The sequence below is a fragment of the Phasianus colchicus genome, chromosome 5 (assembly GCF_987193195.1).
Source record: "Phasianus colchicus chromosome 5, bPhaCol1.hap1.1, whole genome shotgun sequence".
NCBI classification, from domain to species: Eukaryota; Metazoa; Chordata; class Aves; order Galliformes; family Phasianidae; genus Phasianus; species Phasianus colchicus.
In genome coordinates this window covers 14,014,848-14,036,613 of record NC_143440.1, presented here as the reverse complement: position 1 = coordinate 14,036,613, position 21,766 = coordinate 14,014,848, and the positions used below count along the sequence as shown (strand labels likewise).

The 21,766-nt window shown below is 41.3% G+C and overlaps 1 protein-coding gene across 7 annotated transcripts in view; it reads right to left on the bottom strand.

The window, feature by feature from the left end:
- OSBPL5 (oxysterol binding protein like 5) overlaps positions 1-21,766 on the bottom strand; it is a 159,938-nt gene that overhangs the window by 37,793 nt on the left and 100,379 nt on the right. For all 7 annotated transcript variants that reach the window (XM_090140564.1, XM_090140565.1, XM_031614078.2 and 4 more), the window contains exons 2-6: positions 19,758-19,914; positions 14,305-14,378; positions 5,004-5,084; positions 4,232-4,333; positions 2,539-2,742 (exon numbers count right to left, since the gene is read on the bottom strand). In XM_090140564.1, coding sequence (XP_089996690.1) covers positions 2,539-2,742; positions 4,232-4,333; positions 5,004-5,084; positions 14,305-14,378; positions 19,758-19,914 — 618 coding nt within the window. The remainder of the gene's footprint in view (positions 1-2,538; positions 2,743-4,231; positions 4,334-5,003; positions 5,085-14,304; positions 14,379-19,757; positions 19,915-21,766) is intronic.

Below are 21,766 nucleotides of genomic sequence, written 5' to 3'. Positions count from 1 at the left end.
GAAAGAGAACAGATGCCCACACCCTCGTGTTAATTACTAAGTTGGCAATCCAGAAATAGAAAGCTTTATAGGAAAAGAAGTTCCCTGGTGCATATAGCTGCCAGCTATAACATAGTTTTACATCTTACCTACCTACCATATGAAAGACATGCCAAAATTTCATCTTGCTCTAGCTGTAGTTAAACGATTGCACATCAAACTTAATTGGTTAGCACAATCATAAACATCTGGGGCAGTGCTTGAACCAGGCAGGCATCTCTTCCAGGGCTGAACTCTGCCATTAGGTCCAAACATCTGCAGAGCAGCCAGGATAACTTATCCAAAGGTGTTCATTACGTTGAGGGAGCTGAGTCCAATAATGAAAATCTAAACTGGATCATCAACAGTAGTCTGAAAAATCCTTGCAAATTTTACAAGTCAGTTCAGCCAAAATCAAAAGTTGTTTAGCCAGACCTTACTTCTGTGATGATGGACATTAACTTGCATTTCTTGTTTAAGCTCAGGCTTACCTTTATTTCAGGACAAATAGGCTTTCTTTACAGAGTTACACACAGACAATTTAGAATAGCCAATTCTGCTCCAGCTGAATAAAAAAAGCTTGTAAACTGACATAAAACTGTATTTTAGCAATGTCAGCTTTAAACTGCTGACAGAGTGCAAAGAGCTTATTTGACACTGAGCAATTCACCATGGATTCCTTGATTTGTATTTTGGTGTTCACCTTGAAACCAAGGCTGAAAGCACCTATCACACTTAATAGTTCCAGCTGAATTCAGGTTTCAGGAAATATCCTCAAATGCAGCATTCCAAATACATCTCTAGTGACTTAGAATATTACTCTGACTTTAAAACTCAAATCTCTTGGGCTTCCTCTTGTACACAAACATTTTTCAGAAATATATTCCCTTCATATTTAATATATGAATTCCTATTTCCACTGCACGTTTTCCTCAAGAGACACAAGAATTAGATACACATACACTCAAATACCCTTACATAATGATAAAAACTCTGTTTCTTTTTGGATGGTTTATACCAAGAGAAGGGCATTCTGGCATAACATGACACTTCAGATCTGTCAGCGACACTACTTTTCACTGTTTGACTGTGCTCTTGATCTTGCTTCTTCACTATCTCTCCTGACTGTGCTTTTCAGAAGAATTCAGTTGACCTGTCATGTCACAAGGAATTTATTTGTTGATGGACAGCAAATGATTGGCAGCCATCTTGAGCACATACACACTCTGTATAAAAAAGCAACAAAACTCACACAGTTCAAGAAGGCTGTGATGAAAACTTTGCAACATAGTGCTAAAGCAACCCGGGTACAAATTGGAGCTGGTCTACCGTCAGAAAACAGCACCTTTTACCCCTGGTTGATGAGGTTCAGTTTAATTCTTTCTTCTAACCCTAATAAAAATTCCAAGACTTGGTACACTGCATAGCTGTGTTTAAAACAGATTAACTGGAGGGATGAATTCCATCTGTTCTCACAGGATTTCCCCTCAGTTTTGTTAGGCATTCTGTTAGGCACTCTTGCATGAATCCTTCCAAGTAAACTTATTTTGCTTACCCTGCAGCAAGGTAATAACTTGTAAACCTTGTTTGCACTGGTGCACTCCTAAAAAATATATACTTTCAACAACTCTGTTGATCTGCAATTTTTAGAGACGAAAAAGAGTCCAAGATCAGTTGAGTACCATCTCTTCAAGGTATCCAACAGATGCTGCTCTCAGTGCTTCTCAGAAGGTTCCTCCTCTTTGCTCCCAAGCATTCAATTTTATTTATTTATTTATTACTACCTATTCTTAAAGAAAAAATAAAAGAAATGCAGTTTTTCAAAACTTGCAGGGAGTTACTTCAAGAAATGCAAGAAACTGTCAATCATCTGTATTACAGGGAGATCCAGAGGCCATTCTCAGAGCTGATAAGCATACAGGAAGGTACTGCCTCAGCCTCAGGCTGAAGAAGCACTCAAAACAAAAAAAGAGAAAGTCTTCCTATTTCCTTTTCAAAGAAGAGAAAGCTAAGATCATCTATTCGAAATTACACCTTTGTCTAATGGCTGGGTCTTGAGCAGTCCACTGAGTTCTTCTGCAAACAAACCGAAATTCAGACATCAGAATTAAAAAAAAATAAGCTGTGGTCAACAGCAGTAATTTTTGTCACTTTACCAGCCTTGTTCTAGTGATGTGCAAAGCCGTGTTGTACACCCTTGTCTTAGGGAAGTCAGCCATGTGGGTCTGTTATTCACTTTGCTCTAGTGTGTTTCTCCTTTCCTCAATTTATGCATACATCTATTCACCGAGAATGATGCACATCTATAAATAATCACAACGTGCCACACCCCTTTGATGCCATATTACAACCAAGCTTAAGTGTCCTTAATCTTTTCATGCAATTTGCCATCACTAACAGCAACCAAGTAACTGAAAATCTAGATATTTTTAATGCTAGATAATGCTAACTGGTGCTCAGTAGACACCAGTACTGGCACTCTGACTAACAGGAGGCTCTTCAGCTCATCACAGTACTTACCTTTACAGCCCAGATCGACTGATCCAAAGGATGAAAAAGTTTAAAACAGAAGCCATCCTTTTTGGAGGGTCTCTCAATCAGCTCACAAGAATGGAGCAAGATTGTCCCAACCCACTGTCCGATCTTTGGCGTCTTATAAATCAGCAGCACTCCAGGTTTCAGAACACACCACAGCTTGGTCCAACTCTTCAGGGTCCCACGAATCTACAGGGAAGCAGGGAGAGAACAAATTGTTGCACTTATGTTACTCCTTAAAATAAAAATGTTTACTCAGTATTTATTTAGTATTTACAGTATGCATTTCTCCCAAGCACACAGCATGATACATTTTGTTTGGTGATTTCACTATCTGAACAGACTTGGGGTTCTTATACCCAAATCCCAGACCATGCAAATCTGGCTATCAGTCTTTATATTTTGATTACTGGCTTGGTGCTTCCAGCTTGCTTCATTTTTCAGGCAATCAGCACTGCTGGCCCATGTAAGTGATTTGTTAATAATCATGGAGGACGTGCCGATTCGGATACCACACAGAAATATATTATAGCCAGTCTAACTGGACTTAGAAGTCATTTTAATAATGTTCTGTAGAACAGAAATACTAATGGCTTTTGTCAAATACCCCATTTTTTAAAGCTCCTTCTCCAGCTGGTTTACTTCTCTGTCAAGCTCAATGCATATTCTTTTTTTGTATGGAAGACATTGAATCTGATAGCATGTATAAAAGATAAGAGCTTTAAGAATGGGGAGGTTTCTCACTAAGGTTATATTTTGCCTCAGGTCTTTTTGTCTTCAGCGTACATAGGCCAAACATCAAGTGTTATGTTTTGTGGATCAGGATCATTTGTTTCTGAGCCAGAAACCTCCATCCACACCAACCATGCAACAGATATTTTTTATTTAAAAGAAAAAACAATATTTATTTATCAACCACACTGAACACTACAGAAACATTCTGTTGCATGTCTATTTTCTCATACAAACCACACACATCTCACTTGTCTAACACTGACCATAGAATAATATTGGAAGTTTTTTGCACTATTCAAATGCAATTATTTTATTTTGTGATATTGCCAATTTACTTTAGGTTTTAAAAGAGATATTCAGAGATGTTTGAAGATTAAATTTTGCCATTATAGAAGGCAGGACCAGTTGAGAAGGCTAGATGCCCCTGAACAAGGAGAAAAACAGCTGTCAAAGATAACATCTTGCAATGTGAATCCACCTGTACTTTGCCACAAAGTTTCAGGACTTCAATGAGAAGGTGTCACTAGCTTAGTCTTTGTGTAAGGAGAAATGACAGTCGTGTTCAGGTCCAATATGTATCACTCTCTGCTGCGGTAATATAAAATCCAACTGTCAATAGAACAAGGTGTATCTGCCTGTTCTCTCTTCTGTACAAAAACAACCAATGGAAAGAGGTCAGCAGATTCTTTCAGAGAGGAAGAAAGAAAGAAACATCATCGCTTGCTTTTGTATCATGCTGTTTTTGGGACCTTGTTGTACTTAAAGACATGCAATAGACAGATGGAAAAAAAAATTCCCCATTATTTTAGTTCAAGTTTTATAGCAACATCAACTCAAAACTAGCCAGTCTTCCTACACTCAGTGCTTGTGCATAACCCTCAGACAGAGCGAGTATTTCTCATTCTATTTTTCCTAGAGTCTCAGAACAATCTGTGTGAAATACCTTCAGCCAGTCTGCTGTGATCACTACACTGGGATCCTTCAGAGCACTGAAGAGTTGTTTGGTAGCTCTTTTCTTCTCCTGTCTGTAATTTTTTTTTTGGACCTGGTTCAGAACAGAAAAAAATAAATAAATACAGTGGCTGTAAGCACGACCTCTTTGGAGGAGGAAAGAACATAATGCATTAAGGGCAGCTAAGTATAGCATAGCTAGAACCTGACCCAGCACAGGTTCCCCAGAAATGAGCACAGAGAGGAGCAAAAACATAATGAAAGAACAGATTCTTTCTTTGCTTACGAAGTTCCACAAAATGTAAACTGATTTTTTTTACTTTTCGGGGAATGTAAAAAGGCTGAATACCCAGTTCTTCTCACCTCTCAAATTAAAGAGATTTAATCTAATTCCACCCAAATCAAATTATTTATACTTTTGGTTTGGGAGACAAACAAGTGTTCAAGAGATAATATGCTTAGTTTGCCTGGGCATGCCCCTCCTAACAAGACCAATGAAGCATTACAGTCCTCTTGATGTGCCTTATGGCTCTGGAGCATAAGAACAGAGCAAAATAATTACAGTGATTTATTCTGTTTGCAACATATAACCTAATCCTGTATAAAGCTCATTAATGCCCGTGGCATAGAATGACTCCTAAAAGAGTCAGAGGCTTTTTTGGGACTTGGGAAATGACTCAGAGGAGTTCCCAGAGGTTTGTTTGAAAGGTACCACTTTTGTAAAAGAAAGTCAGCTGATGCTGACTTGGCTGCTTTGCACATACCTTCAGCGTTTCCTTCTTAGTGAATTTGGCTGTGGGAGACACACACTCTTTGTCAGATCCATTGCAAAACTTATATTCAATCTGAAAAAAAAGAGGAAAAGAGAAAATAGGAATGAAATGACATGAAGATGGTCATGCAGAGCTCTAGTGAGGGTCATTTATATCTTCCAAGGATCAATGAAGGAGCTGACTGCAGCCTTCAGCAGCAGAACTACAGATGGGCTCAGAAACAGCATATATGCAGTGTGCTCCAAATCTCCTCTTTATATTCATATTTAGTTGGAAAATTTCCCATACTCTTCATATTTCTCCCAAGTAGGCATTAATCTTGGTAAGAACAAACCAAAACCCCTATTGTCAATGATTAAAATCTTTTCCATTCTTACAGCATTTCAATTACTGGGCTAAAAAAGACACAAAAGCTATTAGAAATCAGTACTAGACTTGGTATTGGTAATTACATTGTCATAGCTGAAATATCCAGGAACACGAGTGGGCAAGAAATGATCTAATCACATTACAGATCATACAATCATCATCATCTGGCCTTAAGAAGCCAGACACAAAATATATAGTCACTTCAAATCATGTTTGATACTGTCAAGTGCTGTTTAAATTCATTTTCAGAGGCTGAACACTGATCTCGTGTTTGTGCTGATGGGCTGAAAAATGCTTTACTTTGTTAGACAGGGCCACAGTTCCTAAAATAAAGAACACTTAGAAAGTGTAACTCAGATAGGTACTGTCAGCAAATTGACTAAACCTGGGGAGTGCTAGTGGCACGAGAATTACAGCATGGTCCAGTCTCTGCTACTTCCTAAGTGACCTGAGGGAAGTTACTATCTGTCTCTGTACTTCTTTTCCTTCCAACCTTTCATGTGTCTGATGCATTTAGACTGTGATCTTTTGGGGTCAGACACTGTCTCTCCTATTATACAATGGTTTTACTAAAAAATTCAGCTCTCAGTCAACTTGATTCAATGAGCTTGACAGAAAAATGATAAAATACATAAAATACAGTTCTCATCTACAAATTTACACATGGCTTCGATAAAAACACACAGACCAGATCACAGCAAGCAGACCATCAGCTGTGCCTTGGAGACTTGCAGAAGCACAAAAGGGAGATGAGGGTGCATCCTCAAATGAGCATCTCTAGAGCAAAATTCTTTCTGCGTGATGCAGAGCTGGAAATTAAGGGTAGAAACCACAGTTTGCAACAGAGCCAGGGTCACTATAGAATGTAGCACTCGTTCTTACATACACACAGCAGTTTTTCACTGAAAGCAAAACTACATGTGATGCTGCAGAATACACGAAGGAAAGAAAACTCCACGAAAGCACAGAGACCAGTGAAACCTCCACTTCAATTGCCCAATCCAAGTCCACTTTGCAGTGGGCCCACCCAGGGAAAACGCCAGCTCTGGGCTCCTGCAAAATACTCAATATTTGTCATTTTTGTCTAAGTAGAAATCTAAGCCAGTCTTCTCTACCTGCAATACGAACTCATCCATCTTTCATATTTCTGCACATGGGACTTCAATGTAAAAGTTCAGAATCTGCAGTGGGAACCATTGCACAGATAAGAGAGCAGAGCAGAGAATTGTGCCCACGGGGTCCTTGTCACATTTCAAAGGGCAGTGGTAGACATTTGAGAGAGATGTTATAAGCTTTTCTTTATGAGGAAACATTTCTAAGTGCTTAAATGCCTCTGAGCAAGAATCTTCTGGAATTATTGAGAGATTACACTTTCATGGTTTGAGACATGTGTCCTATGGAAGTGGTCAGAAGAATTCTCCCCCTTTCTCCCAATTAGCAGAGAGAACATCCTGCCCTTGAGATGCAATCATGAGCCAACTGTTTATTGGTAATTTCACAGCCTGCAACCTGAGAGATCAGACACACAGAGAAACGCTGTGTACCATTCCTCATCAACCAGCGTGAGAAGCACAATAAGCACAGATGTCTGTGTGATTCCAGGAAATGCTGCTCAGGTGTCTACAGAACATCAGGATACAAGGAATGCTTTGTGCTTAATTAATAAAAATGAGCAAAAGTCACTGGCTTTCTGAAGAATTCCATGTAAGTACTTAAAGGGTAAAAATTTGACCCCTCGGCAGACTTGGCTTGAAGAAATCTTGAAGCTCAAGTCAGAAAGACTTCTGACAACTTCCATTAACCATGCCAACCTGAGCTCTAAACTTGCTGCTCATGGGCAGCCAAGATTAACACAGACAGAGGCACTGTCACAGCTCTGCCAGCCTCACCAGCCTCCTCCTTGGAGTCTCACCAGATCATGCTAAAATCAGAGTTAAACAACCACAGGACTTCCAAACCAGGGAGAGATAAAAACAAAACGAAACAGAAAGACACTGATTCCACTCTTCAGGGCAGCTAACTTGCAATTCTGTGACCAGGGCCAAGGCTAGCTGGGAGCTACTGTGAATGCTACAAAGCCCAGTGCACAACAGCACGTGAAGGGATAGTCTCTGTTTATGCCAGCACCTCTAGCAACTTAGTAAATACAATGAAACTTGTCTGAAGTCATTACAAATCAATCTTTCAGTTGGTCAAAGCAGCAGGATTTCTAGCCCTGCAGGGGGCTGCAATGGGCTCCTGAACAGCTGCATCGTTTCCTAGGGGCACTGACACCCCATGTCTGAGCTGTGTCCAGACATGCTGAATTTGCTAACCTTATCTGAACATGAAAACCTGGCTACAGAAATGGTGCTTGTGAAGATGGGCTTAAGAATGGATGGGAGTAGCCTAAGTCTCTCACCACTTGCAGAAGACTTTGTAGGCATAACTCTGTGCTGCCCTGCCCCCCAAATGCTGAAGAAAGAGGTGTGTGATGGATTAGTGCAGCTCCCCAAGGTTGTTATAACACGTCCAAGTTTTATGAAGGGAGAACAAATCTTACTGAAATCAAAGCATGTAGAAGGCAAGACAAAGCTTCCAGATGAGCTTGACTTGAGACTTCTGTTTTCAGAAATTTGATTGTTCCCCAGATACTTTTTAATTAGGCAAACTGGCTGTTTCTGCCTGCCAGCTTTGCTTCTTTTTCTGCTGACAGGGATTCGTGATCACAGATCTTAAACAATGCTTTGTGTGCAGGTGATCTCCAGTTCCACAATGTGAAAGGCACTGCATCTCTGGCTTTGAAGTTCCTGCCTCTTTGCAGGACAGGTGGGATCTCCAGCACCAGCTCTGTGTGCCACAGTCCCTCTCTGCACTCTCCATGCTGCTGAGAGCGCCGCACAGTTCTTACAGGTTTAACCTGCTAAGTGACATGAAATAACATGATTTCATGCTTTTACACAAAGCTATCTTAATAGTTTCAATTGTACCTTGTGGTTCAGTAAATCCAGGCCATCATCTGCAAAGATCCTCACAACACAGAAGGGCTTTAAGCTACTAGGACATATCAAAAGCATTTAATGATGCCCTTCTGTCGACGTACCATCCTCAGTCTGGTAGGAAACCAAGAGAAGCAAGCCTTTTGTCATCACAGCAATTCTGCCAAGGACATTGGGATAATGCTTGTGCCAGGTATCAGAATCTGACCCTCCCTCCCTGCAACAGAATGCAAATAATATTAACTAGAGAGAAGCAGTTATACAGTGGGAGGATAGGGAATTGGTGTCCTTTTTAAAATGAAAACAAAACAAAACAACAACAACAAAAAAACCACTGCAGTTTTCTAATGCAAAAACAGTGTTTTTCTCTCTGCTGTTTATCCTAAGGCTAGAAGATGGTTAATCTGAAAAAACTTTTGCAGAGCATGTCACAGCAGTTGTGAGGGTGGAAGGTGTTGCCACTGACAGTTTTCTAAGCAGACCTGTCCTTTCCAGAAGCGAGTGATGACCTTGCTGGGCGATGATGGGTTATACTACATTCAGGGACAACTTCTGATCCCTATTAAGTCTCTGTTCCCTTTCATCTCAGTCATGTAGCTCCTGGGATCTGCTGCTGATGGTTGGCCAGCTGTCACAGTACCCTCACGCTCCTGCTAGGCTTTGTAAGAAGGCATACAGTGTCCTCACAACCGTGTGATTCTGGTGCGGTCTTTTGCTGCCTCCATTGCCAAGAGGAACAAAAACTTTCCACTGACTCTGGTGTGGGAGTTGCCAGCCCTCTGTGCCTTGGTTAATAGCGAGAGGAATATGCTGTTTTATTTAGAATAAGCAATCCTTGCTGCATGGGACAGACTCACAAAAAAAATGTAATGGGAGACAGTCAGACAGAATTACTTCAAGTCAGAAATGCTTAAATAGAATCATTCTCAGGCCGTGGCCTACATGTTAACAGCACCACTCACAAGCTGCTCTTTTCTCTTTCTTGTATCCAAGTGAAAGAAAGATGAAATTAGATGGGAATTTGAAGGCAGAATAAATGCAGCTGTGGTCATAAGTTATGTTTCATAAACACAAAAATAGTCAGCACATGGGAGACAAATCCCTGCTCAGGTGCAATTTCTCCAGTTTCTTTTCCACGTATAATTGCTACAGATCTTTATTACTGCAGAAATAAAGCTAATGAAGCAAAAGCTCCTGAAGTAACATCAACACCTTGGAAAGCTCAGTGGAGCTCAGTGGGAAGCTTTCACCTTGAAAAGCTCAAGGAGAGCTGAACGGAAGGTAAACAACTTCTTGCTATTGATGCAAATATTCACAGATACCTCAATCCCATTTCAACGACTTGGTTTTCAATTTCCTATAAGCAGTTCCATCATAAAATAATAGCTAACAGCTCATCTGAAGCACACCAGAGTCAGTGGAATGGTTCTTTGGATTTGGAAGGATTGCCATTCAATTAATAGGCTGGTTTACAGCAAATCAAATAATATTTGCCTCCAACTTTCTGGTTGCAAAAACCATTCAACTTATTTTAGCAACATTATGAAGGCACAATAACTGCTTACAATACTGTGATAGCACAATAATGAGCCCAAATTGCAGATCCTGTACAAATAGCTGAAGTGACAGCAGTATCTCGGGAAAATCATCACTGAAAGTCAGCTACACAAGCAACTCAGAATATCAAGTTATACTAATGTTTAGTGGAGTGCTTTGCTCCATTGTGTCAGATTATTATAATCAAAGAAAAAGCCACAGACCTTGTGGGACTGCTATACAACCTTTTAAGTGAGCCGTTCTTGGGAAGAATATTTGGCAAGTTTAGAGTATCTAAGAAACATTTTAGGTGAGATAGAAAGCTGAACACTGAGAGCAGCCACTGTAGTGGCTGTTTCACTGACCACTACAACTGTATTCTTAAGCAGAAAGCTGTAGCAAAGCTTTGCTTTCCCCTCTAACTATCGCTATTACTCTTGTTTCTAGGCTGAGCTTAAGCAAACCGAGGAAGCGAAAAATGGAAAACTTGGACTTTGAGGTTAAAATCTACTATCCTTAATTGTTTAATAAAGTGTTTCAATTTTAGCATCCCTGTTGACCCCACTTCAAGCACACTAGAGGAAGGGATTGGTCACCGTGGACTACAGGTGACACGACAGGAGTACTGTAGCTTACCCAAAGTTATCAACCCTGAGACTCCAGTTCTGAAAGCAATCAGTCATTACTCTACATTGCTCTCTGGGAGGTACCTGGGAGCGTCAGGACTGGTATGCATCTCCATAAGTTGGGGATGCTCTACATTTCCTATCTCAGTAAAAAATCCCATTCGTCTTCAATTCAATTTTCCCCGGATATTCCAGGCTGCTTCTCTGCTCACCTGCAGAGCTCAGCTGCAAAATCCTTCATGGCCAACAGCAATTGAAGAAGCAATGCGCTCCTGGGCACAGGAGCAGTAAGTTGTGATAGAGATAACTAGCTCCAAAATAATATGCATACAGCATAGATTACATTAATGAAATGTCAGTAAGGGTCTGGTTTAATGTAAGACCATCTGGAAGGGCCAGGCTCTCCACTGAAGCTGTGCTGAGCACACACACGGGCATTTCTCACAGCTGATTCCAGCAGCTTCTGGATCTCTCTCTCTGATAACTGATTCATTAGTTTCCTGCCTAAGGGAGACCAGGAGGAAAGGCACCTTTATAGGCTGCCAGAGGTGTGAATGATCTTCTGTGATAGTTCCAAGCATGGCTGGAATTAACTCTGCAGATAAAAGCATGATTCAAGGAACCATAAGGGTGAGCTTGAGACATTTATAGCCTTATTAAGTCTCAAGAGACTTGTGTGAGTTGTTCAAGACTATTTTGTAGCTAAAATAGATTTCTTGCAGCTCCTTGAATTCATATTTCAAATTAAAAACCACACAGTGAAGTCTTGAACTATTCTGTCATGTGGAAAAACTCATTTACGATGAACAAAGTAATCTAAGCTTTGTCCTGCCATACGTCATGTAACTGTGCATGCAACAACCACACTCCTACAGAGTGATAATTATAGACTTCATTGTGGCATTATGTGGGAATTAAAAGAGTGAGATACCATTGATAGCCAGCTTCAAGATTTTTTTCTGATTGGTCCCCTAAAATAAACTGCAATTCTTTGTGGTCTCTGAGTATGTACTGAAAGATAACAGCTGCTTTCCGGACAGTGGAATTAAAGAGTTAAGCATAGGAAGGGAAAAAAAAAAAAAGAGAGAGAAGATGCAATGCTGCACCCTGCAGTGAAAAGAGTCCTAAAGGATGCTAACAATGGTGAATGAGGTAAGTCATGAGAAAGAGAGGCTTTTCCTGGTTCTAGAGAATAGCTTCAAGGCTACTCTGCAATTCTTTCACACCGCTCCGTGAGCTCTGGGCACAAACTACATGGCTAAAGGGCTCTGAAAAATAGAAGATAATATGAGCAGCAATCTGAAATAAATAGCCTTTTGATGTTGTTCTTGTTAAAAGGAGATGAAAGACATGCAATGCAACAGCTGAACTGTACCATAAATTTGTTTTAATAAAAATTGAGCTGAAGAGCCACAACTGCCATTAAAAACATGTATTACTAAGAACTATGCAAACATACTGTAAGGGAATGTTCCAGTATCAGATATAAGGACAGGAGACACTGCAGTAGACTCTCAGGCCATCTAAGAGCTCAAGCACAGTGCAGCGTGTTCAGAAGGCAAAGGTTTATAGGGCTTTTTATGGAATGTCCTGCTCAGTGCCTGCAAAGATAGGAAACCTGTGGCCTGCTCCCATTGCAGAGTGTGGCTGTGTGTGAAGCGAGGAACATCTTCCATGTCCCTGATGAAGATGGGACACAGAAATACAATTTATCTGCCTGGAGAAACACAAGAACTCCAGGTGAGAGCTGGAGAAGCAAAGTCCCCTAAGCCCCAGCTGTGTGACCAAAGAACTCAACCAGTTTTCATTTCCTTCTCATTGCTGGGTGAAGAGAGTTGATGCGTTGTGGTATATTGAAATAGCACTGCTGAAGGAATACTGATTTGCAACAAGGTCTGTTACATCCTCTATGGCAAATGAAGGGTAAGTATTGGTGGCATGAATCTTTTACCTAGTACATTTACTTCTGAATCCATTAATTAAACCTGCACGCCCTACTATTAGGCTTCTAAAATCATTCCCTCCCAACAGTCAGGAATCTAAATATGACCTAATTAGCACAGACTTTTTCCATTGGTTAAAATACGTGTAATCACTATATTTAAAGTGAAATGCCATGACAGATCCTTGACCTACAGCTCTGGACTTCTGTAAGTAAGGTTTCATTTTCTAGATGTATAGCTGAGCAGACACAAAAAGTGAAATATCAAGCAGGTCAAAGATCACTTTGTCTAAACTTCTAATGTACAAGATATGTCTCAACAGGGACTGCCTGTTGTCACTAACACTGCACAGCAAGGGAGGAGAGAAGCTCTTGGCTGGAAGAGAAGAACAGGCAGTGTACAGTAAGTAAAGCAAAGTAATGTGGAATGAGAGTGACAGGCAATGGCACACAGCTCCAGCAAGGCAGAAAGTCACTATAGCCAGCCTCTGAATCCAACACTGGGTGCCTATGCAGAACTTTGAGGCAGAAAAGAGAAAGCTAGCTGTGGCCCATTCAGAAGCCAAACTCCCATTCAAACAGCACTTCTGTCCCATGGCAAGGCTGGCCGATTTCAAATCAGAGAGAAAAAGAAAATGTCCTCCTTTACATTCCCAATTCATTGTGAATTTAACACCATTTCTTCTAAGGCATGCAAAACATCTGTCCTCCAAACAACACCCTGGATGCAGTCTTTTAGTCCTATGCTTTCCCTGCTGCCAGGAAAAGCCAGCAGCTGGGTTGCCATCAGGAACCTTCCTGAAAATGCAAAAGCAAGGTTGTTTTGCAGCTTGCCAGGATCCAGCAAAGGCAGAGAAAATGCACATGAGCCCTTGCTGCACACTCCTGAAGCTCTTTTCATCACCATCTCCCCACACTGACCTCTGCTTGGGCATCCCTGTGAGCTCCAGACAAGCACAGGCAAATGTGTTTGAAGATACTCTGTTTTGTATTATAAAAAATTGTTTGTCTCCAGATGCCTCTTTTGTGTTATATTTTCATGTTCGCTGGTATCATTTGCATTTTATAGCCTCAAAGTTGAATAAATGGAGTTAAAAATTTATTAACAGGCCTTGCTTCTATTTCTAGTTACTCTCCAGAAACACGTTAGGGAGCTGCAGCCAAAAAAGCCTACACATGAATCTCAAAGCCAGATCTAATTTAAAGGTTGATGGCATCTCTACAGGAATTCAAAACCAGGCACTCAGCAACTCTAGATGTAGAGTGAGGTTTTGAACACCAGAGTTCACACACAGAGTTTTTAGACCCAGGTTCACCTCTCCGTAAAAGATTTGATGGACATGCTATGCTCAGGAAAATTTGGTTAGTTTGTGTTCCTCTCTTGTTACACCAATTCTTAGAGCTTTTTCCCAGGATCTCAACTCACAGTTGCAGATGCTATGCAACACATTAAATATTACAGCTTTATCTTCCAAAACAATTAAGCTTTATGATTGCTTTGCTGATCGAGAACAGCAGGAGACACCTCTGCTGACAAAATCAACCTTTCCACCCTAATTATTCATATCTAATTACATCGTTAGATGAGGTTCAAATAAACAAGATTCTGTTGTGGCAGGTGCTATCAAGTCAGATGAAAACATAGGCTTCCCTATGACATTACAAGCATCCCAAAATATTCCTTTTTTCTCTCTCAAAACATGCACACTCAGCTCCTGCAGAAACAAAGGGAGAGGCTTTCTCAATAACCTTAAAAAAGAAGATAGTAGATAGCAGGATTAATAACTGAGCCACAGAAAAAATGAAAGCAAGACCAGGGATGCAACCCTATCCTACAGTACCTTGCTAACTGAGTTTGGTGTCTGCGGAGTCTCATCCTTCAGCATCGATGGGCTGTTTCCTTCCACATCCTTTCCTGCAACAAAGAAATGGAATTCAGAAACAGAGAATTTCTGTGCAAAATCATGGTGACTCGTGGTCCTCAAAGGGCTACTGCTAATAGCAAGCAAGAGGAGCAAAAGTAGGCACACCAAGATCACAGAGAGAGATCTTACAAGGCTTGAAATATCCTGGCTCCGCATGCTTGGACTTTGTAACAAGTGTTGTTTAAAACTTAAGGTTGAAAACACTAAGGTAAACCAATATGATGTTTCAAAGTGCAGCATTTAAAGTCTGGAAAATAGCAGAAATAAGGTTGGTTGTGCATCCTTAACCAGCTGCCCTGTGTGCCTGTGTTGTGATGGAGTCTTTAATTACATTACCACAGCCTGTGTTTCCTTACATTCCCCATGCTTCATTCAATGCAAATAACGAATGGAATTCAGTTAATAAGCAGCTATTCAATATGTTATCCTCCTTGGTCAGTATCTGGCAACTGCACCCAGATGCACTTGATAGCATGCTTTGTTTGAGAAATAATAACCATGATCATAAAATATTACAGAAGACAGAACAGCATCTAAACATAATTAGTAGAATACAATACTGCAGAAGACCCATGTCTTCGGACCAAATTAGTTGTTAAAATAAGAAACACATTCAGTTAACAAGTACTATTTACTAACTGTGATATTCCCATCATTGCAGAGAAATGTATTTTCCATTACCTAAATATACTAAAATTGCAGTGCATTATACACATTATATACTGGTATGAACATATCTGGTCTTTCTATAAGCAATAAAATGTAACGATAAACTCTGTTCTTTTTGCCAAATGTAATCATGTCCTTACAGTAAAAGAAAGCCTAGAGCTTCTATTTAATAGTCAAAAAATAGCATCTGATGAGGCTAGCTTTTTAGTGCCAAGGCAGTCATTGTTATCCAACTGCAATATAGTTTCCTCCACAAGATCGCTAGCAATAGCAGCTTCAAAACCAGCAAGACATTGAAATGCAATCCATTTGCAGCACACTGCAAACAAGGGAACTGTTAAAAATGTTTTCAAACATTGTGTGGGCAAGTCTTGGAAATAACACCAAATACAAAGCCAGCAAAGGGAAACTGATTCTCTTGAAGTCAAGCAGAAGTTGTCACAGATGTGGCAGAAGTCACGATGTCTCTGGAAGCTTTTGGAGAAGCTTTATATGAAGCTAAGCAATGCTAGAAAAACTAGCCATCAACGTTTATTGACAAATAAATATCCTCCAAGTCATGTTCTGCACTTCCATTATGGGACACGTTGGAGAACAAGAACATCCAGCTATAGCTGGGATTACATCTGTGCTAGAGGGTTTCACCCATACAGAGGATGAAAAACACGCCCTTCCTAGATAAGCACTTGCAAACCTACTGTGCTCGAGTGGGAGAAATTCCCCAGAGGTAGGATATGTGCCAGCCCCCTGATGCTGCCTGAACATGCAAGGCAGTCACAAGCTCTGCTTGGCATGGATCAAGACTCTGTTTTTCTTTCTCTGATTAATCTTTTCTCTATATATTCTCCTGGACGGAGGCAGAGGAGGTTAGAACAAGCTCTCAAAGTCATGTAGCTACTGTACTTGTTTCCCATGAAGAGTTTTTCTCTGCTCATGTATGGGTAAGTAACATACGGCCTCAAAGTTCAAGTAAAATTAGTAGGAGCCTGCTGCTGCCAGCTCCAAGGGAAAGGCATCTATTAACATAACATAATTCAAACCTATCTTTATTATATCTCATTTCTTCAATTAAGTTTAGCTCCAGGCTGGTACCCATACAAAAATCTTGCACACTTTTCCTTAGTAACGCATGTAAAAGGATTTTGCACCTAAATAAGGTTTTAGGTGCTACTGTGGTTCTGGACCCTCTATCTCATAGGACTTTATGAAAAGTGGGAACATGTAACTCTCAATTCTTAGTCACAGAGTTTACAAGGATTTGTAAGATATGTTTATAAAGCAGCATATTCTGGCTTCTTATTTCAAATCCATTTGTCGATTGACACTTGTGAGGAGAGAGAGGCTGGCAGTTTTTCGGAGGAGAGCTCTCTCAATTGTCTCAAGCAGTCTTGCTGCAGCAGTGCGGAGGGAGAGAGCCCTTATTCAGAAAGAAAGCTTCATTGAAACCATGTGTAAGTTTCTCAGACACCCACGTACATAGCTAAGTGCACTGAAAGCCCAAAAGGGAGTTCCACCCAGAGCACGACAGACATAGCTGTCTTGAGAAAATAAATAGGAAACCACATAAAAACATAAATGGAGCTAAACATTAACAGGCTACAGAAGCTGAAGTTCTTATCTCCCCGATCACGAAAACATAACGCTCGTGACAGAAATAGCACCGAGGCTCTTTTATCTTCAAGTGCTGGCAGCTAGCATGGCATGCTAAGAAAGATCCTCCACAAAATAGCCTAGTAGTGTTGTGCCAAATAATAAACAGGATTCCAGGAAGGGAATCAACAATGCTTATGGAAAAAAATGTTCACCACATTGCAAAAAAACCCGCCAACGCTCCAGTCTTATGGTTACTGAGTTGAGTTCTGATATCTTCCTTTATCTCATTACTGCCAGGCTTAGGAAAAATAAATACACAGTTCCTTTCCAGAAAAGTTACTGTTTTTTTTTATTCTGCTTTCTGCTGTGCATCCATCCTATGGTGCATTCGCCTTTCTTCTCTATAAAGCATCACACAGTAAGCACAACTGATCAGTGGTAAGGTGAAGTAGAAGTACTGGGTTGTTGAGGAGCTGAAGATTAGCTCTGCACAGCATGAACTACTATTTTAATGGGTTTTTTGGATAAAGTAACTGGGTAACTACAAGAGAAAATGTGGGATCTGATGTGTGGCACAACTATTGGGAATAAAACCGGTCCTGATGTCACGAATGTTACTGCAGCAAATGTCAGCCATGTGGCCCAATAGATATGCCAGACTGAAATTCAGTTCCACGTGTCTATCACAGTAAAATTCCCATGTTATTAAAGTGCAGCTCTTCAGATGCAGCTAGGCTAATCTGAACTTTTATTTAAAGGCTCCGTGTGTCCCAGCCTAGTCAAAAAGAGAGGTTCCCTGAAGGATCTTTTAGCTACTCCTCCAGTAAATGTCCTTCCTTCTGAACAACAGAAGATTCTTTCTCCTTACTGCTACATGAAAGAAAGACATGGGCAAGGAACTCATGTCTCCCTACTTTGCAGACTTTCTAAAAAGAGAACATTGTCTTTGAATTTCTTTTAGTTATCGTAATTACTATCATTTATGTGTGAAAGCAAGAGACACAAAGTCAGAAGTGTTATTTGAGATGGTGACCTCTGCTTTTCCATATGTTTCCTTCAAAAAAATAATCTCACTGTGCAGAACCTCTGCGGCATATCTTGCCCGTGGTGTCAAATCTGTCACTCCCATCTCACTGAATTATTTACTTGCACTCCTTGGTTGCTGCAGGGCTAATTCTAGGTGTTAATTCTAGGTGAGACCTGTGGCTCCAGCCACCTCACATTGCACTGCAGTGTGGCAGGAGCTCACTGCACCCTGCTGCCCGCACTGCCTGCAGCCCCTACCTGATACAGCCAGCCCCGTGCTTCTGTAAAGAGAACCACCAGGGCCAGACAGCACAACAAGAAAACCCTCAAGAACTCAAAACTTGTGTAAAACAAGAGAGAAAAGTGAGGGACAGAAATGTTGGATACAGCTCGTGGATGTAGACTTGCAGCTTATCGATAGTCATAACAGCATCCTTCAGAGGACATGGAGAAGGTGGGAGGGAAAGCAGCTAAACCTGGAAAGGAGTTAAAGAAGAACTCACCATGGGAAATGGCAACTGGATGTGAAGAATGATGGATATTTCTTATGGAAAATATTAGCAACACAAAAAGATGAAGCAGCTCTGTGGGGACCAGGGAAGAAGTGAAAGGAGTTAAAAATGTAAGGCTAGACAAAAACCCAGACTCTGCAAGGAAACCCCTGGCTGAAGTGGTAGCTTTTATTTGTTTCCCTGGGGATATTCTCTCTTTTACAAATTCTTTGGCATACCCCTTCCTTTACATTACAGTGGGCTGATGTTGGAGGTTACTCTAGCACTCAAGACACTTGTTTTACTGAGTCTAGCATACTCCTTGAGCTGGCTGTCAGCAGGGTTCCAGGAGAAATGAGGTGACACGGGAAACTGAGGAAGTGATTAATCCCTCCATGATCAACTTTCCCTGGTGTCTGTAAGATTATGACAGCACTGAAATACTCCCGTGAGGAAATAAGTACCTTGTAATGTATGAGATTGTAGGTGTCTCATTTTAAGTTTTCCATTAGACTACCAAGAGTTTTTTGAAGCTTTCAATGACCTCAACAGCAAAGATTAGTCAGCATTGCTCAAAATTGGTTCCTCACTGCATTGAGACAAGCATCCAAAAATAGAAATACCTGCCAACTCAGAAGCCCTCAAAACCTTTGCACTTAAAGACACTTAGCTCAGGAAACTCAGACCTGGTTTTGTTGTACATCTGCAAAGCCCAAAGAGTCTGCCAGGTGCTACATCTACATGAAAACTAAAACCTTTCAACGTGCTGTGTTCTTTCTCCAGATATCAGCTCACAAAGGTGCTGTGAGATTTGATTATTTAGCACTGACATGGCAACTGTGAATGACAGCTCTGTGAACTTGTGACTGTTCCCTGCAGCACTTGTCTACAGGCTGGAACAGAAGCATTATTTGCAGACTGCAGTCAAGGAAAGAGCTGGATGTTTACTAACTGAGCTAAAAATTGTGAAACAACAACGTGTGCCCTATTTCCTTCAAAAAGATGCTAACAAAATCAAAGCACAAGAGACATAGAGAACGCTTAAAGCCGGTCTTCCGTTCACTGCAACATGTCAATATTCTTGGTGCTTGCAGTAATAATTTACAGAGCATTACCTACAAAAGCCCTCTTCTAATATACTCTAAATCTAAACAGGAAAACCTGCCATTAAACATTTGCAACAGGGCCCAGGAGATAGCTTAAAAGATTTCAGTGTTTAGGGTGAAACGTATCAAGTGCTCAGAGTGGAATCACCTGAAAACATCACTCATTTCTGAAACGTGAGGCCATGCTGCACTCAGATGGTGGCAAACATCAACTCTGATGTCCTCTGCTCCCACTGAACACCATGGCAGTGAAGTAGCACCATGAAAGCAGCGCTGGATGGGATCCAGTGATACCCATGTTGCGAGAACAGCTTCTCTCTCACTCTCACATCAACTCATTTCTCTTTGTTTCCTGGCAGAGTGCTAAAAACAGTCTACTTCAGTCAAGCACCTGAGGTTCTGCACTGAGTTTCACACGTGCTGGAAAAGCAGTATGATAAAAACAAGACACGGCACATCTTGCACTGACACAGCAGAAATCTACCTGGACTGAGTGGATAGATGTCATTGTCGGCCCCGAAGAACAGATTGCGTGTCAGCTTGCGAGGATCAACCTTCTGAGGGGTGGATGAGGCTGGGCAGAGGGAGAACCTGCGACGAAGAAAGTTCTCCTCCTTCATGGCATGAGCTGTCGGGGTTTTCTGAAAAGGAAAGATAGAAATAACAGTTAATTTCAAGACATGGGAGATCAAAGTTTCACACGCAGATGACTCCACTGCTTCAAAGCTGCTTAATCCTAAGTAGTGTGCCAGATCTTTTTATAGAGTGCCAGAAAGCTACGAAGGGGGGAAAAAAAATGATATTAGTTTGAGGCTATCATTACTGATTTGCTGACTCTCATTATTTGCAAACTGCAGGGAAACAAGACTACTCTGTGGTGAATCCAGGCAGCAGAATATCCTCTTCTATACAAAGATCTATCCTCAGTGATGGCTACTTTCAGGGTCAACTCTGTGTACGGCTGCTCAAATTTCTCTTTTCTGATTGTTTTTAAGACTTTGGAGTCTCTTTCATAAAAGTAACTCTGTCAGTGTTAGCACCAGCTCTGCAAAAGTTAGCACTTCATCCAAGCTGTATGAAGGATGACCGTCTGCATTGCCTTCAGGTAGCAAGAGGTGTGTAGGGAATTGGGACAGAATAGCTAGTGTCACTCCTGTCTTTATTTACTATTATAGCACATATAAATAATTTCAGTTTACTTTAAAATGACATAGCAGCTGAGTATTTTGATCAGTAAGATAAACCTTGCTGCTCTGCAAGGGTCGAGGACAGCATTTGTCTCCTTCACAGCCTCCATGCATGCCTGCAGAAGAGCCGGGTGGTACTGGGCTCTTTACCACCACTTGGCTGATGCATTAAACTATCCTGACTGAAATTAAAGGATTCTTTTGTAGCCATCCAACAAGCAGCTCTTTCTTAGCCCTTACAAACAGATATTATGACTGCTGCCTTCCTGAGTTACAAGCGCGACTCTCTCCCCATGAGCAGTCAGAGGAAATGCAGAGAGAAGTGCTAACCCAGCCTTAGGGCTGGCACTGCAAAACACCAGGTCTGCTCCTTCCCTGTGGGATTTGCTGCGTAAAGGAAAACCCTTTGAGATGGGATACATTTTCTGAAAAAAGCCTCCAAGCTTTTCTGTCTGCTTTAGGCTACTGGGAAAGCGTAGCAGAGAAAGCGACGCAGAGCCATGGGGTGGTTCGGGAGGGCAGGACCAGGGCAAAGTATCTCAGTATGCACAAGGTATCTTACACAGCACCAGGCTGAGCCTCTGCTGTGCTCTGAGGATACCGTCCCACAAATGCGTTGCCACCTCCATCCTTGCACAGTTGATGTAAGATGCTACGGATTCAGCAGCACGCAGCCGCTCAACAGAACTCTTGGCGGAAATGTTGTATGTGAATGCCAGGATGCTGTGCACCTGAGAGGGCTGATAAGAGCAAAGCAACCCTTTGCTCAGCATGCCATGCAAAGCTGTGCTGCTGATGTGTAATGGCAGCTGGGTAGCTCAGTTGCTTAACATTTGGCATTGTAATTAACCTTTGTTTGCACAGATACCACAGTGAGCAGGGTTTATAGGAGAGCAGAATTAAAGATAACCCGAATCACAAAAAGAGAGAAGAGGAAAATACAGCCAGTTACATGTATCAAAGCAAAATATTTAAAAATAATCCAGATCTAAATAGCTGGGTTTGGAATGCTAACACTGAGCTATTTTCTTGCCCTTGTTCCAGAAAGTCCACCTCAATTCTCTGCCTCTGGTGCTGCTCATAAGTGGCTTAGAGGAAAACCAGATCTGTGAGATAGTCTCCCTGGAATGCAGCCATCTGGGAAGACTATGCCAATTACACAGGAAGGTAGCAGGCCCAGGTCCATACAGTGAAGAGCATGCTGGGGAACGAGTAACCAGCAAAAAGCATCCCTGCAGCACTTAAACACAGCTCTCACAGTGGAGACTTCCCAATACAGAACCAAAGTGGCAGCAGCAGCATCCCT